Consider the following 21,266-nt stretch of genomic DNA (forward strand, 5'->3'; position numbering starts at 1 on the left):
TAGGAATGAGTCTGGAAGCAGACTCTTCCCCCAGAGTTTCCAAATAAGAGCCAAACCTGGCTAACATCTTGATTTCAGCCTTTTGAGACCCTAAGCGGAGAATCCAGATAAGCCTGCCCAGACTTCTGACCTAAAGCATAAACAGATATTGAGTTAATTAACAGGTATTGTTTTAACCTGCTAAATTTGTAATAATTTGTTGTACAGCAATAAAAAGCAATTACAAGTGGTTATTGGTATGCAGCACATAGGAAATGTTAACAAATTATATTCTTATTAACAACTCATAAGCTCAGATAAATAATTTTAACTTCTTTGGGTTTTAGTTCTTTGATCTGTAAAGTGAGGTGTGGCTAGCTAAGCGAGAAATTCCAGTCTAAACTTCCTTAAGCTGAGAATTCATTTTTAGCTTTTTGCAACTCTTGTCATACCTGCTGGATCTCCTCCATTCACTCCCCAGATCCACTCAATACCCTTCATTACCCCGTGCTGCGTCCCAGGAGTCTGACCTCCAAGGAAGGCAGTAATGGACTACCTTGTCACTGTAACGGAAGGAACCAGCAGGATATCCACTTGATGAACAATCAGGTCTGAGTATTTTCTGGCTTCCAACAAGTGTACAAAGTGCTAAGGGGAAGAATAATCCCTTATTTGGCGAGGGGTGTGTGGAAGCACGGAAAGAGAGTGCTATCGACTGAACTGTGCCCCTCCGCCCCAGTTCAATTTGTACGGTGAGGCCCTAACCCTCAATGTGACTATGGTTGGATATAGTGTTTTCAGGAGGTAAATAAAGTTATGCAGTCATAGGGTGGGATCTTAATCTAATAGGATTGGTGGCCTAATAACAAGAGGAAGACAGAGAGATGTCTTTCTTTCCATGTGCTCACACTGAGGAAAGGCCATGTGAGGACACGACAAGAAGGTGGCTGTCTATAAACTAGGAAGAGGTTCCTCACCAGAACCCAACCATGCTGGCATCCTGATTTTGGACTTCTAGTCTCTAGATATGTAAGAAAATAAATTTCTGTTGTTTAAACCATGCAGTCTATTATACTTTGTTATAAAAGCCTGAGTGCACTAATACTGAGAGCAAGGAGGACTTCTCAGAGGTAGTGCTTCAGCTGAGATGTAAAGAACAGGAAAGACATTTTGGTTCCTGGTGATTAGATGTAGTGTCTTTCCAGGGAAAGGAAACATGTAACAAGGCACAGAAATTTTAAGTAGCAGCATCTACACAAGCTGTTGACGGAGTACAAGGTGCTTAGAAGGGAAATGAGAGTGGAGGCTGGACAAGGCAGCTGAGGCCAGTCATTGAGGTTTAACAACAAACGCTGAAGACTTTGCTTAAACGATCAAGTTCAGTGGGATAGCACCCAAGATTCTTAAGTTATTGGGAAGTATATTATAGTATCCACTTTCAAAAGACCATTCTTGTGTCTGTATGGAGAGACAGACTCCAAACAGCAGTAAAAGGTCCTAGGAGTAAAGGGTCACCATAAAGATGAAGGAGATAAGTGGGCAGGGTCCTGGGACCCCGGGACCACTTTAATCACAGCAGTTCTGTGGCCCTAGACAGGACCTGGAATCTTCAATACAGCCAGCCTAGAATATTTTACCTCAAAGACTACTGAAAATGGCTCATCTGAAAGTCAAAGGCACTGCCTATAAACCCTTCCAATTGTGGTGGAAAAGTCAGGGAATTATCAAGAATTCTGAGAAAAATGTGTCCGGACTTCTGCCAGGAAGAAGACAGCACTAGTTCCACATGGATGGATCTAGGCTAGACTGGAGGTCATGCCAAAGCCCTCGTCTTTCATGCCTCTTAATATATTTTCAAACTACACCTAGACACCTTTGTGATTCTGTGTGAAAAAAATTTTTTTAAGTGATTTTCATACCACAGAGACCTACTCTTGTCTGTCATATTTTTATCTCAAAATATCAGATTATAGTGAACAGCTATAGGAAAATAATATAGAGCAAGCAAAAATCACTATAAACTAACCTTCTGAAGACAAGATGCTGTCAGTTAGGAATGAGGTTTAATAATCTCATTGCAGTTTTTGGCAACTGTATAGAAGAACTAAAAAGACTATTTTAAGATTGTAGAAACAGAAGCATAGATATATGGAACAGAGTGACCAATGTAAGAAGGAAGCAGAGAGGAGGCACTGGATGAAAGAAGGGGAAGGGATGAGCCAAAGCACATGTATGCATGACCCATGGACACAGGCAGTGATATGAGAACTGCCTGAGCGGGGGCATGGGCGGAAGGGGGCAAAGGGGGGAAAAATGGGGACAACTGTAATGGCATAAACAATAAAATACAGTAATAACAACTAAAAAAAGATTGTAAAGTAAGAACTATGCCCAGCAGAGGGCAGTGCAGCTCTCCACGAAGCTACTATGAGTACAAGAGACAGGTACATATATTAGGAGATAAAATATACTAATCCTTGAAAACTATTTTGTGTCTAGTGTGACTTTACATTTCTAATACATGTCAGGCATATTGCCTAACCACTATGTCTCTTGAAAAGGTAGCATAGGGATGAGCTATTAAAGTCTTATGATTTAAAAACTCCCTGGAAAAATTTATCTCCCTAAAAATGGAGGGCTGAAGTTTCTGTTGCCTTCACTATTTAAAACAACTGCCTTTGTTTCCTAAAGAAGTGAGCTTTTAAAAGAGCCTAATATCCCCACTTTATTTTTTTGCATTCTTCTTTAACTTATGATGTGCATAGATAGCCCCAATAGCTAATGAGATTTTTCACTCTACACAGTTTCCTATAGAAACAGTCAGTACAGAAAGTGGTTCTTAAGTGAGATTAATTCTAATAGGCAGCTGCCACCATAATAATGTATAACTTATTGTACTTATTTTTTCCTTTTAACAATAATGTACTGATTCTAGCTTTGAACAGATTTATGAGCTACTATTACTGTCCTGACTGCCACTGAGGAACACCATCTACGTTCTTCATTAAAACAGGTTTTAAATATAATGTTAGTTTCATGTTATATACAATATTATTTTGTATATGTAAGATCTATACAGAATTCACATTTTTTACATAACATTTGTCCTCCATATATAGACACAATTTTTTTAAGATTTTATTTATTTCTAGAGAGGGAAAGGGAGGGAGAAAGAGCTGAAGAGAAACACCAATGTGAGGTTGCCTCTCATGCGTCCCTACTGGGGACCCGGCCTGCAACCCAGACATGTGCCCTGATTGGGAATCAAACCAGTGACCCTTTGGTTCACAGGCCCGTGCTCAGTCCACTGAGCCACACCAGCCAGGGCCAGACAAAATTCAAATCAAGAGATTGGCAATGAATTATTATTTTTATTATTATTATTATAAATTCAAGTGCTTCAAAGTTTTTCAGTAGTAAATTTATAGCTAAAAATTTTGAAGGGACTCAGATTCAAGTTTCCTGACAATCTGGATCTGAATGTTCAATCCATCATTCACATTTACTGTTTATTGCAAATATACAGACAAGTTATGCACAGTTGCCAATAATTATAAAAAGACTAAAAATTAAATTAATAAACATTCCTGAGATTATCACAAATGTATTGGTCACTCAAAAAAAGAGACACACTCAGTATTCTATACTCATAGGAAATCTGTAGGACAGCAAATAAATCAAACAATTCTAAATATAGTTACCATGGTCCAATTAGCTCAACAGGAATACAGAAAAGCTTTATGTTTTATTTATTTCTAAGAAAAGAATGTAACAGATGCGCAATTTAGCAACCAGGCCAAAGAACTTAGAAGAGATTTCCACTCTCTGAGGAAACAGTGCCAAAGAGTGGTAATTCCCAATGTGGTTGTAGTTTTCAAAATATTACCTCCAGAAGTGCAGTTCAAATCCTTCACATTTTTCTTTGCACTTTAAACAGGGGGCTCCAAATCCTTGCTCATGACCTAAGCCCATCTGTTAAGAAGAAAACAATATAGATTTATTATGACATGTTTGAAAATCTAAACAATTCAATAAGTTACACTTCTAATTCCATTTACCATTCCTGTTTACAAAACTTTCAAATAAATCTTTCATGAGTAACACACTGTTTAGTCAATCAATGACACCCAGGTATGTTTATGGTAACTTCATGTACATACATACTTAATATTCTTATTGCTTTTGTTCATAAAAAAAGCATCAAAATAAAATTATACAGAAGACTACAAATATTGTGATTTGCAAAAAGTCATGAATTGCTATCTTTGGGCACTACACGTCCCTGTGTACAATAGGTACAAGGCGCTTAGAAAGAAAGCCTGCCCACAAATGACATTATTTTGCAGAAAATAAGGAATAAGTAAAAATTTTAGGCTTTACAGTAAAAATATTATTTTATATTATGATAAATATAGTAATAATAACAACAACAAACATATTGAATACCATGAAACTGGGATAAGCATTAATCTCATAACCTGATAATTAATGCTTATAGAATAGATGATATTATTCTCCATTTAGAGATAAACAACTCTGAGTCCTATGCTTTTATACCCAGGTAGGGGTGGGAGGATTACTATTGCTTTTATTATGGCAAAACAACTTTTTTCTCTACCACATTAAATGATAATTCCCAGGAACTTGCTGATACATGACCTGAAGTGGGGAGGAGAACATGAGGGAAGGACACGGAAGGCAATGTGAGCTCTTTTTTGCAACTGTTGATATTAAAAGTAAAAAAGATTTAAAAAAAGATTTTGTATAGAGCATTGGCAAAGAATAACTTATTTTGCGTTTTAAATATCATATCAGTGCCCTGGTTGCTGTGGCGCAGTAGACTGAACACTGGCCTGTGAACCAAAGGGTCACTGGTTCAATTCCCAGTCAGGGCACATGCCTGGGTTACTGGCCAGGTCTGCAGTAGGGAGGGTGTGAGAAGCAACCACACACTGATGTTTCTCACCTTCTCTTTCCCTCCCTTCCCTTCTGAAAATAAATAAATAAAATCTACTAAAAAATCAAACCAGTCACAACTGAAAAATTCATTATCTGCTACTACCTTGGAGTGATCAAGACAGAAAAGTAACATTTTTTTTTCAGTGGTACCCTTTTGTAACCTTACCAAATTATGTTTGTCAATAAGCATTCAAAACCACCATTATAACTTTTTCCTTAAAATATCAGCCTGACCATGCCCTGAAGTTTAATAATTAAATTAATAAACAAGAAGACCTTCTTTTTTCTTAAATAAAGCAAGTGAGCTCTTCCTTTTTTTTGTGTGTGTGAAGAAAACCACCACATACTTTTACCATAACTAAGGGCATATTCAACTGGCCCACTCAGCTGCTTAGGAGAACCCATGTTATTTTTCAGTCAGACTTTCTCAGGCATGCTTTCTAATGTGATAAAAACCTGTCCAATATTAAACTAAACCTCATTACCTTTGCCATGTCTACATCACCAATTTTCAAAACAATTTTAATTATCTAAATCATATGTTTAACTTTAACACTGGAATACCCTTCTCTTCTTTTGAGGAATCATTGTTTCCTTGTCACTAATGATCACAGTTACAGTACAGTACAGAAATAAAATGTGCTAAGCAAAAGGCCAGAGAGAGACGGCTATTTGAGGTTTCCAGTCTTTCATAATGTACATACTTCAGGAGTTTTCTCCATTACGACACTCATAATAAAATGAACAGTAAATCTAAAAAGGTATATTCTTCTTTAAGCCCTTTCTCCATTAAGGACAATTAACAATCCTAAATTCACCTGTTGTATGGATCTACTTCATACTGTACTCCATGCATCTCCTACTAAAATCCAATCCCAAATGAAAATTAAGATTGTATTATTAAGGCTGAATCACATAGCTCAGCTTAAATCAACTGCTTTTAAACTTCCTCATATGTAATTCACAGTAAGAAATATATTCTGTCTGGTGACAAAGAAAATACACGTATACAAACAAACTTATTTGTGTATAAGTATGTTTAAATTCTGAAACAATGACGTACTGGCTTAGATAATAACTGGGACTGAGTGTGCTTCTGCCTCTAAATCAAATCACCACCTAAACAAATTCTTGTGTACTTTAAAATCTGAATCCCCTAATCTTAGCAACATTGGGCTTAATAAAATACTACAAATATACTGAAACAATATCATTGTGTTTTTTATTTCTGATTGAAACTTGGAAGCTCAGCTAATATCACTAGAACCTCAAATAGCAGACATTTTACACTACGGCCTCAGTGTAGCTCACTGCTGATTTACAAAGTCAGCCTTGGAAAGGAACAAGTTGTTTCTTTCCCACCTGCTTTTTATCTCCTTGAAACAGTTACCAAATTATTTGCTAGAATTATTAAAACTGGAAGTATTCCATGAACATCTGCTTTTATTTTTTAAATTATATTTTATTGATTATGCTATTACGGTTGTCCTGATTTTCCCGCTCTGCCCACTCCACCCAGCGCCCCCCACTACCTCAGGTAATCCCTCCACCATTGTTCATGTCCATGGGTTATACGTATAATTTATTTGGCTACTACATTTTCTATACTGTACCTATTTGTTCTTCTTAACCCCCTCACTGCTTCATCCATTCTCCTCCTTCCTCTTCCCATTTGGCAACTTTCTGGTAAGTAACTTCTTTTCTCTTAATTTTAAGAGTCTCTCTTTATCTTTAACCTTTGGCCTTTTAATAATGATAATATCTTGCAGTGGGCCTCTTTGCATCCATCATAATTGGGACTCTCCGCACTTCCTGGACTTACATGTCTATTTCCTTTACCAGATTAGGGAAGTTTTCTCTCACTAGGTTTTTCAGATAGATTTCCAATTTCTTACTGTTTCACTTGTCCTTCTGGCACCCTTATGATGCGAATGTTGGATTTATTGAAGTTGTCCCAGAGGCAGTTTATACTATCCTCATTTGGGCGGGGGGGATTCTTTTTTCTTGTTGTTCTGCATGGTTGTTTTTTGCTTCCTTATGTTCTAAATCATTGGTTTGATTCTTGGCTTCATCCATTCTGTTGTTGTTTCCCTGTAAATTGTACTTTATTTCAATTAGTATAGCCTTCCTTTCTGACTGCTCTCTTTTATGCTGCTGAGGTCCTCACTAAGTTCTTGAGCATCACTACACCCAGTGTTTTGAACTCTGCATCTGATAGATTCTTTATCTGATTTGGTTTAGCTCTTTTGCTGGAGTTTTGATCAGTTCTTTCATTTGGGCCATGTTTCTTTGTCTCCTCATTTTGGCAGCCTCCCTGTGTTAGTTTCTATGTATTAGGTAAAGCTGCTTTGACTCCATGTCTTGGTAGTGTGGTCTAATGTAGAGGTGTCCTGTAGGGTCCAGTTTCACAGCCTCCCCTATCACCCAAGCTGGGTATTTGAGGTGTACCCTTTGTGTGGGTTGGGTACACCCTCCTCTTGCAGTTAAGCCTTGGTTGCTGTTGGCATAAATCCATCCCAATGGGAGAAATTTACCCAGGCCAGTCAGCTGCAAGGACTGGTTATGACCACTGCCCACTAACCACTGCCCACTAGCCTTGGTGGAAGATCAGCTGTGCAAGGGCAGGATGGTGGTGCTCCAAGGTGGTCTATAGCTGTCCAGTGGGTATGTTAGCCCAGGGGTTTCCTGGGTGATGCAGCCCCAACCTGTGTTTTGTCCAGGGAACCATGCCTGAGCTGTAAATCAATCTTGAGGTGGTTGCTACTAGTGCTGGGCTTGGAGCAGGCTTCTCAGGTGAGGCTAAGCTGTGACTCTAATCTGGCTGCCACTAGGGTTCACTGAACACAGCTCTTGCTTGTTTGATAGGATTTAGGAGCCAAGACCAGGAGTTTTTCCATTCTTATGGAAAAACAACTTGGGTGGGCCTGTAAATTGGGTGGGGTAGCACTTCTGGGGATCTCCAAGGTGGGTCACACAGTGTTAGCCAGGTTGATGAAGTCTCAGATATGACACCAGCCTGCTGGCTCTGTCAGGGGGGTTTGGGGAGATGGCTCAGCAAAGGGACAATGGCCTCTGCTCACCCTGAGGCCAGACACTTCAGTCTCTCCCTGTGTACCACTGGTGCCCTTCAAGCTGCCACCCCAGTGCTGGAGCTCAGAGGGAGTAAGTCTGAGTAAATGAGTCCATGTGTGGATTCCCGAAGAGGAACTATTTAGGGTTCCAGCAGCCTCCTCCCCTGACTCAATCCCTGCTGGTTTTCATAGCCAGAAGTTGTGGGGACTTATCTTCCTGGCACTAGAATCCTGGGCTGGGGGCTTGATGTGGGTCTGGGACTTCTTGCTCCCAAAATATCCCTCCCAAGTTTTTATACACATGGGTGTGGGACCAGCTTGATCCATATCCATGCCCCTCATACCAGTCTGGGTGGATGTGGTTTCTTCAATTCTGCAGTTGTCGGACTTCCATTCAACTCGATTTCATAGTTTTTAGACTTCCATTCAACTCAGTTTCTGATGTTCCTGTGCAATGGTTGGTTGTTCAATATTTTAGTTGTAATTTTGATGTGGTTGTGCAAAGAGGACAGCCATATCTGTGTATGTCTCCATCTTGACCAGAAGCCCAACATCTGCTTTTTTAAAGTGCCCCACATATTCTTAGGGCTGGACAGGCCTAGGCACTCCCTTGGTGTAAGAGGTCAGAGAGCTAAAACACAGACTTGTCACACAGCTAGTCAACAGCACGCTAACCTAAAATTCAGTGTATGACTCTTCTTCCACTTGAAGAGCTACAGTCTTCAGCCTTCCAAAGAGATTCCCTGCTGCTGCTCACTTCTGCTGCAAGGAAAAGGACTACAAGTCCCCAAAGCCTTCTGAACACTTCTAAATGCAGAAGACTTTCAGATAACTTTATAAAGGGAAGATCTGAATCTGTCAGGAGGTTGAAAAAGTTCTTTTGAACAAGTGATGCTTGAACTGTGATCAAAAGAATAGGCAGCACCCAAGTCAGCAAAGAGGAGGAGAAAGTACATCCAAAGTAAAGGGGACACTGTATGGAAAGGCCTGTGTCAGAAGGCAGCACAGGAGGAGCCACAGACATTTTAGAGGACTTAGAAGGTGACAGGGTTAACCTTGTAGTAGGCAGAGTAGGTTTTTCCTCCTTTTCCCAAGAAAGAAAGAAATCTCCTCAAACAGTTGGCACCATGTCTTGAGCTACCAGGTTTGACACAGGAAAAGATATTCCCAGAGACCGAATGGGATTGGTAAAGAGAAAGTATCAGAAAAAAATCCAGGCAATGAGGCTGAGTGTGGGACAAGAGGCCCTCTCAGCTTTGCTACCCAAACCTCAGAGGTAGCAAAGGGAAACTAGCTAGGGAAACTAGAAGACCTGAGAAAAGCGGTAATTTGAGAAAACGGCTCTACAGCCTGCCCTGGAAAGCTCGGAAAGCATTTCTCCAGTATTCTTCCACCCCTATTGGCTTGCCTGGAAGGCCAACTTAATCTTCATATTGGCTCCTTCCAGGATGGTTGTGACCACCTTAAAAAAGTAAACCTCCCTATGTTTCATCTTCTTCAAATGCTCAGACCTAAGGAGTGAGGGAATTCTGAAAATATCCCAGAGAGAGAACAAGTAAATTAAAAAGGGTGGAACGAGGTCACGGCAATATAATACGCTCTCCTGCTATTACCCAAACGGAAACAGTTCTAATTAAAAATAAACACCCAAACAAAAAAGACACCTAGTTTTCAAAGCCATTGTTAGCAGCTAAAGTGACTAGAGGGAGTTTCAGACTGGCAATGAACTTATTTTCCTTGGGGAAAATTTAGATAAATCATTGGGTTTCATTTAGATAAATGATTATCATCATCAGCATCATTATTTTAGCCTTAGCTGAGGATATTTTTTTCACTGCTTTTAGAGAGAGAGAGGAAAGGAGAAAGAGAAATACTGATGTGAAAGAGAAGCATTAGTTTGTTGCCTCCCACACACACCTGGATGAGGGATTGAACCCACAACCTAGATATGTGCCCTGGCCGGAACTGAACCCTTTGGTCATAGACAATGCTCCAACCAAGCCACACTGGCCATGGCTAGAGAATTACTTTATAGCTATAAACATATAGTTATAAAACTTAAATCTAATTGATACTCAGCATTGAGGATCTCTAACTAATGCCACATTACTGGGTAGGAATTTCTTCCATATCCTTATACTTTTTATCAACTATTAGTATAAAAAAGCACAATGCCACTCAAACATGAAAGATATGTGATTCATAAGCTAGTTAGTGTTTTCTCTGCTTAGCAGTTTGCATGTTTCAGACTGAATTGTAATCTAGAGTGTTATTGTGTTCTCTAATCCTGTTAAATCCAATTTGTATACTAAAAGTGCACCAGAGCAGACATATCTCTACTAATGTGAGGCAAATTTTTTCCACTTCTGTTCTTGCCCCTATTTAGGCATCCAGGCATCTGCTATTCTCCCTTTCACAAGTCAAACACATAGCAGATAAAGGAAAACATAGTAATTCTACTCTATTATATGTTTCAGAGCCAGAGCTTCACCAGGCACAGTTTCTCAAGTCTGATTCCCAGTCCTTATGGGGTAGAGGTTCACAAAAGCTGGGACTCCCTAACTCATCTTGATCTCAGTTCAAGATCTGAAACCTCATCTGGCCCAAGAGCTCAACCAATTTCCCTCCCTCCTTCACTTTGTGTTCAGGATTCCCTCAAGCCCAGGACCCAGAATTCTTCTCACTATATCCCCACTCCTCTCTTTACTTACAACATAAACCACACCCTCCAGTCAGGTTCTTTCTCCTTTCCTCAAGAACAATGACTGTTCCACTTGGACACCTAGTGCTTGTAGGCTAGTTCTTTCCAGGTGTCTGGACTCAAGAATTCTTGGTGAGGGGTAAGAACAGGGATGTCGTAAGAAGATATGTGGGCAGAGCTGACAGAGAGGAAGGAGTGCCCAGAAAGTTCCTCGGATAAAGGCAACCAGCTGACTAGACAGTGAAATGATCAAGAATTACATGGCAGTATGCCAATTATGTCTCAATTTTAAAAATTACATGGTTATATATACTAAAGAACTAACAAAACAAAGAACTCTGAAAATATAGAAGGCTCACTGATGGAGAGGCAGAAAAACTGGGATCTGGACCCAAGGTGTCTCTGCTAAGTTCTGTGATTTCAGAAGTCATTTTTTTCTTCTCTGAGCTTCATTTAATCTAGATAATGATGAATCAACTAGATCGATGTCAAGACACCTCTTAATTTTACAATTATGACTACAAGTCAGGTTTCAAAGTAACTACAACTTAGTTTGTTATTCAACATGGTCCTTCGCTTCATGTTTTAAACACTAAATAGAAAATCATTATTCAAGAAAGCAATTATATTATTGGCTAAGTCAGAATAGACTAAACTTAGTTTGGAAACACACAGGAAACAAAACTTAAGTTCTGAGGGATAAGACCCAGTTCTGTTGCATTTAATTATTTCGATAGCAATGTGATACAGTACTCCCTGCAGAGTCAACACTTGGTATCTCAAAGAACATGTTTTTCATAAGCACGCAAGTCCCAAAGCTGTCTACTTCATTTCATTTTAGTAACATCTGGCCAGCATCAAAACAGCATCAAAATAAGGATACGAAAAATTAATTTTTCTTCTCCAGTATCAAAAAAATGGGTCTTTTGGATTCATTATGTTAGGAAAAACTATGGTCAGGTTTTAGGAATACCTATTAAAGTCTTTGAAAGTATAAAAATTACCATATTTATCCTGAAACACTAGTCATAAAAAAATAAGAGTTTTTAAATATTCTTAACTATAGGCTTTCGATACTGAACTTATATCCACATAATTTGTGCCTCCAAACATCCTCTTATCCTCTGCGTATTTCAGAATAAGAAATGGAATATAATCAGTATCGCCATATTCATAATTTCAAGCAACAATTTGTGTTGGCAGCAAGGTCATCTCAGGTGACCTTGCTAACCCAGAAAAGGGTATTGCATATCAGACTCTTTAAAGAAAAAGAAAAGGGTAGGGAACATATGGTATTTCAAACATGGTCTCAGTTGATTTGGAGACGATTTGGATCTGGCAGATATCATGCAGTATTCAGGGTGAGATCATGTGATCATACTGTTTTTATAACCAAATTTCCTTATGGAGCAAGGAATCAAATGTCGTTACTAAACAAGTTTGTTTTACTAGGACTTCTTTTTTTTTAAATATATTTTTTATTTTATTGATTATGCCATTACATTTGTTCTATCCCTCCCGTTCCCCTCAACCCTGCACCCCCACCCCCACCATTCCCCCCTTTAGTTCATGAACACGTGTCTCAAGTTCTTTAGATTCTATATTTCCCCTACTATTCTTACCCTCCCCCATCTATTTTCTATCTACTGTCTATGCTACTTATTTTCTGTACCTTCTCCCTCCTTCTCCTTCTCCCACTCCCCTGTTGCTAACCCTCCATGTGATATTCATTTCTATGGTTCCGCTCCTGATCTAGCTGTCCTCTTAGTTTGCTTTTGTTTCAGGTGTGGTTCTTAATAACTGTGCATTTGCTGTCCTTTCACTGTTCATCTTTTTTATCTTCTTTTTCTTAGGTAAGTCCCTTTAACATTTCATATAATAAGGGCTTGGTGATGATGAACTCCTTGAATTTGATCTTATCTGAGAAGCGCTTTATCTGCCCTTCCATTCTAAATGAAAACTTTGATGGATAGAGCAATCTTGGTTGTAGGTCTTTGGTTTTCATGACTTGGAATACATCTTTCCAGCCCCTTCTTGACTGTAAAGTCTCTTTTGAGAAATCCACTGACAGTCTGATGGGAACTCCTTTGTAGGTGACTGTCCCCTTATCTCTTGCTGCTTCTAGGATTCTCTCCTTCATTTTAATCTTGGTTAATGTAATGATGATGTGCCTTGGTGTGTTCCTTCTTGGGTCCACCTTCTTTGGGACTCTCTGAGCTTCCTGGATTTCCTGGAAGTCTATTGCCTTTGCCAGATTGGGGAAATTCTATTATTTGTTCAAATAAGTTTTCCACTCGTGGCTGTTCCTCTTCCCCTTCTGGTACCCCTATAATTCGGATGTTGGAGCATTTAAAGATGTCCTGGAAGTTCCTAAGCCTCTCCTCATTTTTTTTTTTAATTCTTGTTTCTTCATCCTTTTCTGTTTGGTCATTTTTTTCCTCCTTCTGGTCGGCTGCCTTGATTTGAGTCCCAGTTTCCTTTCCATTACTATTGGTTTCCTGTGTATTTCCATTCATTTCAATTAGTTTAGCCTTCATATGTTCCTCTAATTTGTGGCTATAATCAACCAGTTCTGTGAGCATCCTGATCACCAGTATTTTGAACTGTGCATCTGAAAGTTTGGCTATTTCTTCATCAGTTAGATTTATTGGCTCTGGGGCTCTGAGTTGTTCTTGAGCCATGTTTTGATCTGTTTGCGCCTGTTATGTATGAGGAGAGGCTCCTTAGGTGTTCACCAGGGCGGGGCCACCCAGGTTGCTGGTTTGTGATGCTGTATGTGGAGGCGGGGTCAGAGAGGGAGCAATGGCAGTCCTCTCCGCTCGCCCAGTCCCCCTCGCCACTCGCCCTGGCCTGTTTATCTGAACGCAAATTTCCGAGCCCCCTGCCCTGCAATGCCGGGGCCTGAGTGATCTGTCTCAATGCTCACCTCTTCACTGGTTGATCTGCACGCAAATGCGGGACCGACTGCAGACAGCCAGCTGCCCCGCCTCTTCCCTGAGTCTGCCTGTAGCTAACCCGCACCTGGGATCCATGCCCTCGGCTGCCTTTGCACCGCCAGGGTCGGGGAATCCTCTTTGCCCAACCCGCTCCACTGCTGGCTTTGCCCTTCTCATCGGTTTAGCTGAGCGGTTGATTATTTTCAGACTCCGTATTGTTCGATTTCCCGTGTGGTTTGGTTGCATTTATTGTTGTTAAAACTTTGTTGTTTTTAGATTTGGTTGCGTGAGGAAGCAGTGTTTCCACCTACGCCTCCATCTTGGAGGAAGTCCTACTAGGACTTCTTTAATCATTTTGGAATGAAGCTGACCAAAGTAGAATATATAATATATATGCACATCTCTACATGTGTACATGTACATGCTTATCTACTTATCATGTATGTATATATACCTACATATAAATATGTATACATATACTCATATTATTATACTCAAGAGCACAAATGAATATTCTGGACTATAGAACCATATTTCTAAATAAACAATTTCTATCAGCACATGGCTGTCTCAGAAACCTAGTGAAATCTGTGAAATCCCCTCCCACAAGTCAATATATTTTGATATATATCTGACTCAAGGTATAAAATTGTTTTATATTTTTAGTTCACTTCCTGTTTTCCAATCTCTACTGAGACCTAAGGTGCCAAAGAGGGGAAGTTAACTAGAAAACCAGACTTAAATATAAAAACAGGCACTCTTCAACTTTTTTATAATTTGCCCACTTTCTTAGGTGAGAATAAAAACTATTGTGGTTAAAAGCTCCTATTAATCATTCTAATAAAATTGCTCTATCTTTTTATTTGCTTATAAGTACAAAATTCCCTATCTTTCCCTTACTCAAGTCTGAAATACATGAGAGGAAGAATGGAGGACAAGCCTAGAGCTAGGAGGCCTTTTGTCTGGTGCAGCCATGCTATAACTATACTCCCATGTTGCTGATCTCTTCTCTAAAAATGACACAATTTGTTACCTCATCTCCACTCCAGGACCACTCACTCCTGTGTGCTCCCTTTGTATAAAGTCACACTGTTGCTCCCAGAATATTTTAATACAACTTAAAGATGTTCATAATCATTCCCTTGTTAGATATTTTAATGAATTCAGTGAATATCACATGTCTTAGCATGGCAGTGAAGGGTCTTTTAAACCTGGCACCACCCTCACTCTCACTTTCCCCCTTCCTCACAGCTCCCCTCCCTCCAGCTGTGCTGTTTCTAAGAGGAGTTTCTCCCTTTGCCTGGATATCATTCCCTGTGTCCTCCATCTGGCAAAAATCTTACTCTCTATAGACCCAATTCGAAAGTCAGCTACTCTGTGATGCATTTCTTCATCTATGGTCTAATATATAGTCTTCTGAATGCTTATTTGGTCTTGATACAAATTCCATTATTTAATTCTTTTTAACTATGACTGTTTACACATCAGTTTATATTATTAAACTGTGAGTTTCTTATTCTTTTTTGAATTCCTGATGCCTGCCATAGAGCCTGAGATTTACAAAAATAATGAGAGTTTTATTTAATACCTGTTTTAATTACAAATTATCTTTAACACAGAACACCATTACCCTAACACATCCTTCCCCCAACACACAAAAAGGCACTGGCAGGGGTAATGATGATTATAACAGCAGCAAATACTTATTTTTCTTTCTTTAAATTGACATAAAATATTAGATTAGTTTAAGATATATAATATAATGATTCAATATTGTATACATTCAGAAATGAGCACACTAGGTCTAGTTAAGATCTGTCACCTTAAATAGAAAAAAAACATTTTTCTTGTGATGAGAACTTTTAGGATCTACTCTTTCAAGCAACTTTCAAATATATAAAATACTATTATTTATTGAGCACTTATATTGCTAGTCATAGTTCTAAGTATTTTTGCCTGAATTATCAAATTTTACCCCCATAACAGTCCTATGGTCATCTGACGTACTATTAATTATTATCTGCATTTTCATCTAGGTGAAGAAATTATAGCAGAGTTTTTAGCTTGCCCAAGGTAACTGCATTGCAAATGCCTATTCTTAACTACTAGTGCCTGAACACAGGTCATGAACATGGAAAGACCCTGGATTAGACAAATATTTAGGAAATCAATTTTTAAAAATATAGAAATAGAATTTTTAACTCAAGACCAAAGGATTACAGCTCATGAACAGAATAATCAATTAGAGGTCTTTAGTTGTCAGTATCACTTATCCAGAAGCAGATGGGAACAAAAGCAGATTTTAGGATTCATTTCCACATTCCTTCAACTTTTCAGTGCATTAAGTACAAAACCCAAACCCTATATGAGTCTATATCATCAAATTCACTGTGAGCCAAATGCTCACACACACTAGTAAATAATCACATCCACCATTCTGTTATGAAAAAAAAGGAAACAGTGATCTTTCAGCCTAGATAGTTTATAATAAATTCTAATCTGGAGATACTGCATCAGACTTTCCAGAAGTTTAACAAATGAAATATATTACTCCCACCCAATCTGCCTCTACATCTCTTAGGCAGTACAGTGACACAGGGACCCTCACAATGGCAACTTGTGTATACTGCAGTATGAGATACAATCAGGTTGTAGCAGATCACCTAAGACAACTATACAACCTCAAAAAATTTGGTAACATAGTTGATAAAGACCAGAAGTAGATCCTGGTGTTTTTTTTGCAGGAAACAGTAATTAATTTTAGTTAAGCAGGATCCCTTAAAGCACTTCCGATTATACTTTTTCTGAATGAGAATTTATGGTTTTGATGGTGCAGGTGGTAGTAAAAAATACCTCGACCACCATTTGGTAAGATGTGGTATACCTGCCAGGCATAATACATACGTCTTGTTTATTTCTCAAAACAACCTATCCTACGGGAAAGTGTTATCATCCCTATTTTACAAATAAGGAAATTGAGAATTGTTAGATTAAGTAATTTGTGCAAGATTGCCCAGTTAGCAAGTGGCACAGCTGAGGTTTGAATCTTGACATTTCTAATCCAAATCCTCAGCTCTTAACCACAAAGTCACAGGGTGTTTTTATCCAAAATGAGACTTTGAAGATAAGTAATAATTTAAATCAGTGATATTCCTCATCTGTGACTTCTCTAACACAATAGGTTTTGATCTGAAAGACTGCCTATTTGTCACTATCCAGGAGCATCTCCTTCCTAGAAAAATCTGAGACTGATTATAAGGAACAAGGATGTCTGCACACCAGCTGCACCAACTTGAAGGCCCTGAGGTGATTAATTCAAACACAGACACACAAGGGCCTTCAAAAGAATGGTGTGTGAGTCAGGGAAAATCCAGAGTCCTGATGCAAAATAAGTCTCTTCTAAAGTTATAACAGCAGAAAAATGTTTTAAAAGAGACAACCAAATACAAAGGAGCAAATTAAATCTCAGAGTGGAAAGATCTTTATTTAAAATGTATATACTTACCACTAGTACTTAAAATAATTCGCTATATTATATAGATGATTCTGTACAATATTACTGCAGCAGGGGTAATATAATGAGGCAAAAACTGAAATAATATTCATTTCATTTTTTTAAAAAATCACTACTTTTCTAGATTTATAGAGTAAAATCTCTGTATTAGTTACAAAACTAATGGCTGAAACTCAGTGGTTGAAAATAACAAACATTTATTATCTCACAGGGTCAGGAATGGGAGTGGCTTACCTAGGTGGGCTGGCTCAGGGTCTGTTGCAAGGTTGCAATAAGAGGTCAGGGCTACACAATCATCTCAAGCTGCCAGGGAGACCTGCTGTTAAGCTCTCTCACATGGCAAGTCTCATGGTAAGGAAGCTGGTTCCCTCGGGGTAAGTGATCCCAGAAAGTGAGATTACCCAAGAGGGAAACAGGGAAACCAAGGTCTTTAATCTTGGAAGAGACAGCCCTTCTGCCATATTCATCAATCTGCCTAGGTCTAGTGGGCACTCAAGGACATGGAAATACACAGGGTCTGAATGAATTCTAAGAGGTGGGAATCAGTGCAGCCAGGCTACCTACTACAATTCTCTTCTGTTTGACTTTAAATCCAAAGACTAAATGATTTGTGGTGAGACAGACATATTACAAAGGGAGGAGGTAGTACAAGGAAATGATTTTCTACCACCCTTGCCTTTATTTTCCCAGTTCAAATATTTAAATATCTCTTTGTCCAAATGGGCAAAGTAAAACAGAACTTTGCTCCTTTCTTATAAATATTCTTATTCCCTTCAACTTGTTAGTATTCAGTCAGTTAGGACCAGGGAATAGTCTTCCATAAGACAGGGTAGAATATGATTTTTAGTCTCTACGCCTTATGCTCTATCCATATTAACATACAAGGGGAGACCCAAAACAAACCGGAATTTATATATAAAATATTGTGTATTTATTCTTAGACATTTAAACTTCAGTCACATTAAAAGTTCTATCCATTTGATGGAATACACCTATCGAGGTGTTTTTTCCACTGCTCTAAACAGTCTTTTGAACTTGTCAATTCTGATACATTTTAGTGCTTCTGTTCGTTTTTGTTTCACCTCTTCCATATTGGCAAAATGTTTCCCATTGAGGGCTTTTTTCATCCAAGGAAAAAAACCAAACAAATAAAAAACAACAGGGATGGTGGGGCATAGGGGTCAAGCTGTTTTTGGTCAAAAACTGCTCAGCTGTCAGTGTGGTAGGGGCAGGTGTGCTCATCAAGAAATGGCCAAATATGTTGAATGAATCTTCAAAAAAATTCACCAAAGTCAAACACAGCCCCTCACAATAACACCAACTGGTGCACTGATACTGATGGGTTCCTAGAAGACTCATCTAGCAGGAGAAGCCTGTACTACAAGGGGACCACCCTCCAGAAGATAATTCTGGGGTTTTTTGAGTCCCCCCTCATATGTACACACTTCTGTGTACACTTTCAGACAAATATACTTGAATTACAGAATTCAATCTCAAATGAGAACAAAAACTATCAGGTTTAACAAGCAAAAAATTTCCAGAAATATATTTAAGAGAAAAATTTCACAATTTTTATAATATGCACTAGTCCTCCTTGAACACAGAATAAAAGTAAAATGGACAATGATTTATATAAACTTTATGCTATTACATACATCTACCTGATGATGGAATTAAGTAAAATAAAACAAATATAGCAATACTTTGTGATATCAGGATGCAAATTACTTGGTTCAAATTAGATAGTATTATAATCAGCAGTTCATAACTACTTTTCAACTACTGCTTACTTATTCAAAACCTAATGTATCCTGACAGTATTACTATGGGCAAAATAGTTAAATTTTTTAAAAAGATCTGCACTTTGGGTAAGCAAATGATAAAACAAAGAATATTCTCTCTGTTCAGTTCATGCTGGTTCCTTATGAAAAGGTATTCCAAAGTGGCCATTATTAAATTATTTTCATACTATTGCATAAAGGAAATTGCTTGAAATGTTCATTAGAGTACTTCTCCTGTGGAGTCTACTCAAAAAATGCCTCCTCCTATATCTGTGACTTTGAGAAAGATAATTCAGGCTATAAAAAAATGTCAGAATTAATAGGCTACAATGGCTGCTAAATTGCTTCATAATTAGGATTGGCTAAGATCTGGCTCCAAGGACACTGCGATGGCACATGCTTTTTATACACAAGCCCTCCAAGCCTCTGATTTTTAGCTGTAAAGGGGATTTAAAGTACCGGATTCTAAAAGGCATCTGTAGGAATCCTTTAAAAGAATTTAAAGTATGACAAACACTCCTCATTTGTTCTTTTGTTACCACCTCCAACTGGCTCTAAAGAAAAGATCTCACAGCTGAATACTGAGAGGCTTGTATTAAGATTCCATTGATCTAAGAACTTGAATATTACCATCACTCATGCCAGGCCTAAGGGCTGTATATCATTTCTTTAGGAGTAAGCTGTTATAACGGCTTACTCCTAAAGCTGGTGAGGGAAAGTGGTGAGGGAAAGTGAAGGGTGACTGTACAATTAATTATGTGACTTATTGTCACTAATTCCCTATCTAATCAGAGCACAGGCAAGAAGAAAGGACAGTAGAGATGTGCTTTTTACAGAGGAGAAAAATGAAAGGAAGTGGCTTGAGATCTATTTGAGGAAGTTACCGAACAGAGTAGGAGGACCTAAGGGAACCTGGAGAGTAAAACCCATTGAAGAGAAGGCACAGAAAACCAGGACTGGGGGAGGGGTGTACAAAAAGACATTCTCATTTTCTACTTTTGTCCTAGAGAGGTGAGGGGCATTTAGAACAAAAGCAAAACCTTACAGCACAGATGGGGTCTTTTAAATGGAGAAAAGAAGGCCAGAGATGCAGGAATTCTCCTGCCAAATGCTATAAGCTAATTACTCATGGCCTAGCCATTTCACACCATCCCTTACTTGCAAAGAAAAAAAATGAATTGTGTTTACATGGTATGGTGTTTAAACACAGGAACCTTAACTAATTTTTAACCCATCGTTTGATTTTTCATCTGTTAGAGAAGTGGTTTGATTTCACATGCTTTTTGTTCTATATTTAGACTATAGCCTAAGGATTTCCCAACTACAAAGGATAAATAATTTTACATTTGTCTATATAATTCAGGGGAAGTAGACAACTCTAAAAACATGTCTGCACCACTTTTTTTACAAGTAGGATCAAATTTCAGTTGCACATTAATTTAATTTTCCTTTATTTTGATGGGACAAGCAAATAAATCAAAATTAGATTGGACGAGATTGGAAAGAGGACCCATTCTCAAATGACCAGTGATGTCAAGGGAGCTGCGGTGTCCTCAATCTTTATTCTTTAATATGTACATAGGATTATGAGGGTAATTCAGAGTAGGAAAACCCTCTCTATGGTTCACAGTGGCAGGCAAGAAGACTTGCATCCTAGTAACAGATGAGGTGTAAATTATGATTTGTTACCTAAAAAAACCCTTGTACATAGTGGCTCATTACAACTGTTTATTCTGTAGTTTCTGACTGTGATAATTCCACTCAAGCTTCTGAAGTTCGGCACCTTAGGCTGGGTTCAGCTGACTCACTACATCAGCAGTCACCTTGGGACTGCTGATTTGGAGGAGCCTCAGCTGAGATGCTTCATCTGTTCCATGTGGTCTGTCATTCTCCAGCAGGATACTTCACTTGGTAGTGGCAGGGTTCCAAGAAAAAGCCAAAAGGTCTCCTGAGGTCCAAGTTTGGAGTACCCATAACATTACTTCCACCATGGTCTATTGGCTGCCCAGTCTATTGTATTCAAAGGGTAGGATAATAGACTTCATTTCTCAATGGCAGGTGCTATAACAAATTATAGCCATTTTTGCAATTTACTAAAAAAACTCTGAGATTCTGTTCAGGAAAACATACCTGTTCCCTATACTATACCAGAATACCTGGTAATTTTAAGTGCCCCCTCTCTAGAGAATCTAATCAATATAGCTTTGGTATGTACTCAGACAAGTGCTGGAAATGATTACTTATAAATGTTTCTTTCATTATAGAAAATTAAAATTTAAATAATTTGCAAAAACATTAAAAAATTAAATCCAATAATTTAATACA

The 21,266-nt window shown here is 38.5% G+C and overlaps 1 protein-coding gene across 3 annotated transcripts in view; it reads right to left on the minus strand.

Annotated features, from left to right (window-relative positions):
• Nucleotides 1-21,266, minus strand: part of TES (testin LIM domain protein) — a 72,150-nt gene that overhangs the window by 40,302 nt on the left and 10,582 nt on the right. For all 3 annotated transcript variants that reach the window (XM_053662980.1, XM_037150838.2, XM_053662981.1), the window contains exon 2: nt 3,866-3,951. In XM_053662980.1, the coding sequence (XP_053518955.1) occupies nt 3,866-3,951 (86 nt within the window). The remainder of the gene's footprint in view (nt 1-3,865; nt 3,952-21,266) is intronic.

Source organism: Artibeus jamaicensis, unplaced genomic scaffold (genome assembly GCF_021234435.1).
Source record: "Artibeus jamaicensis isolate MK-2021 breed Jamaican fruit bat unplaced genomic scaffold, CSHL_Jam_final contig_311, whole genome shotgun sequence".
In the NCBI taxonomy this organism is placed as follows: Eukaryota; Metazoa; Chordata; class Mammalia; order Chiroptera; family Phyllostomidae; genus Artibeus; species Artibeus jamaicensis.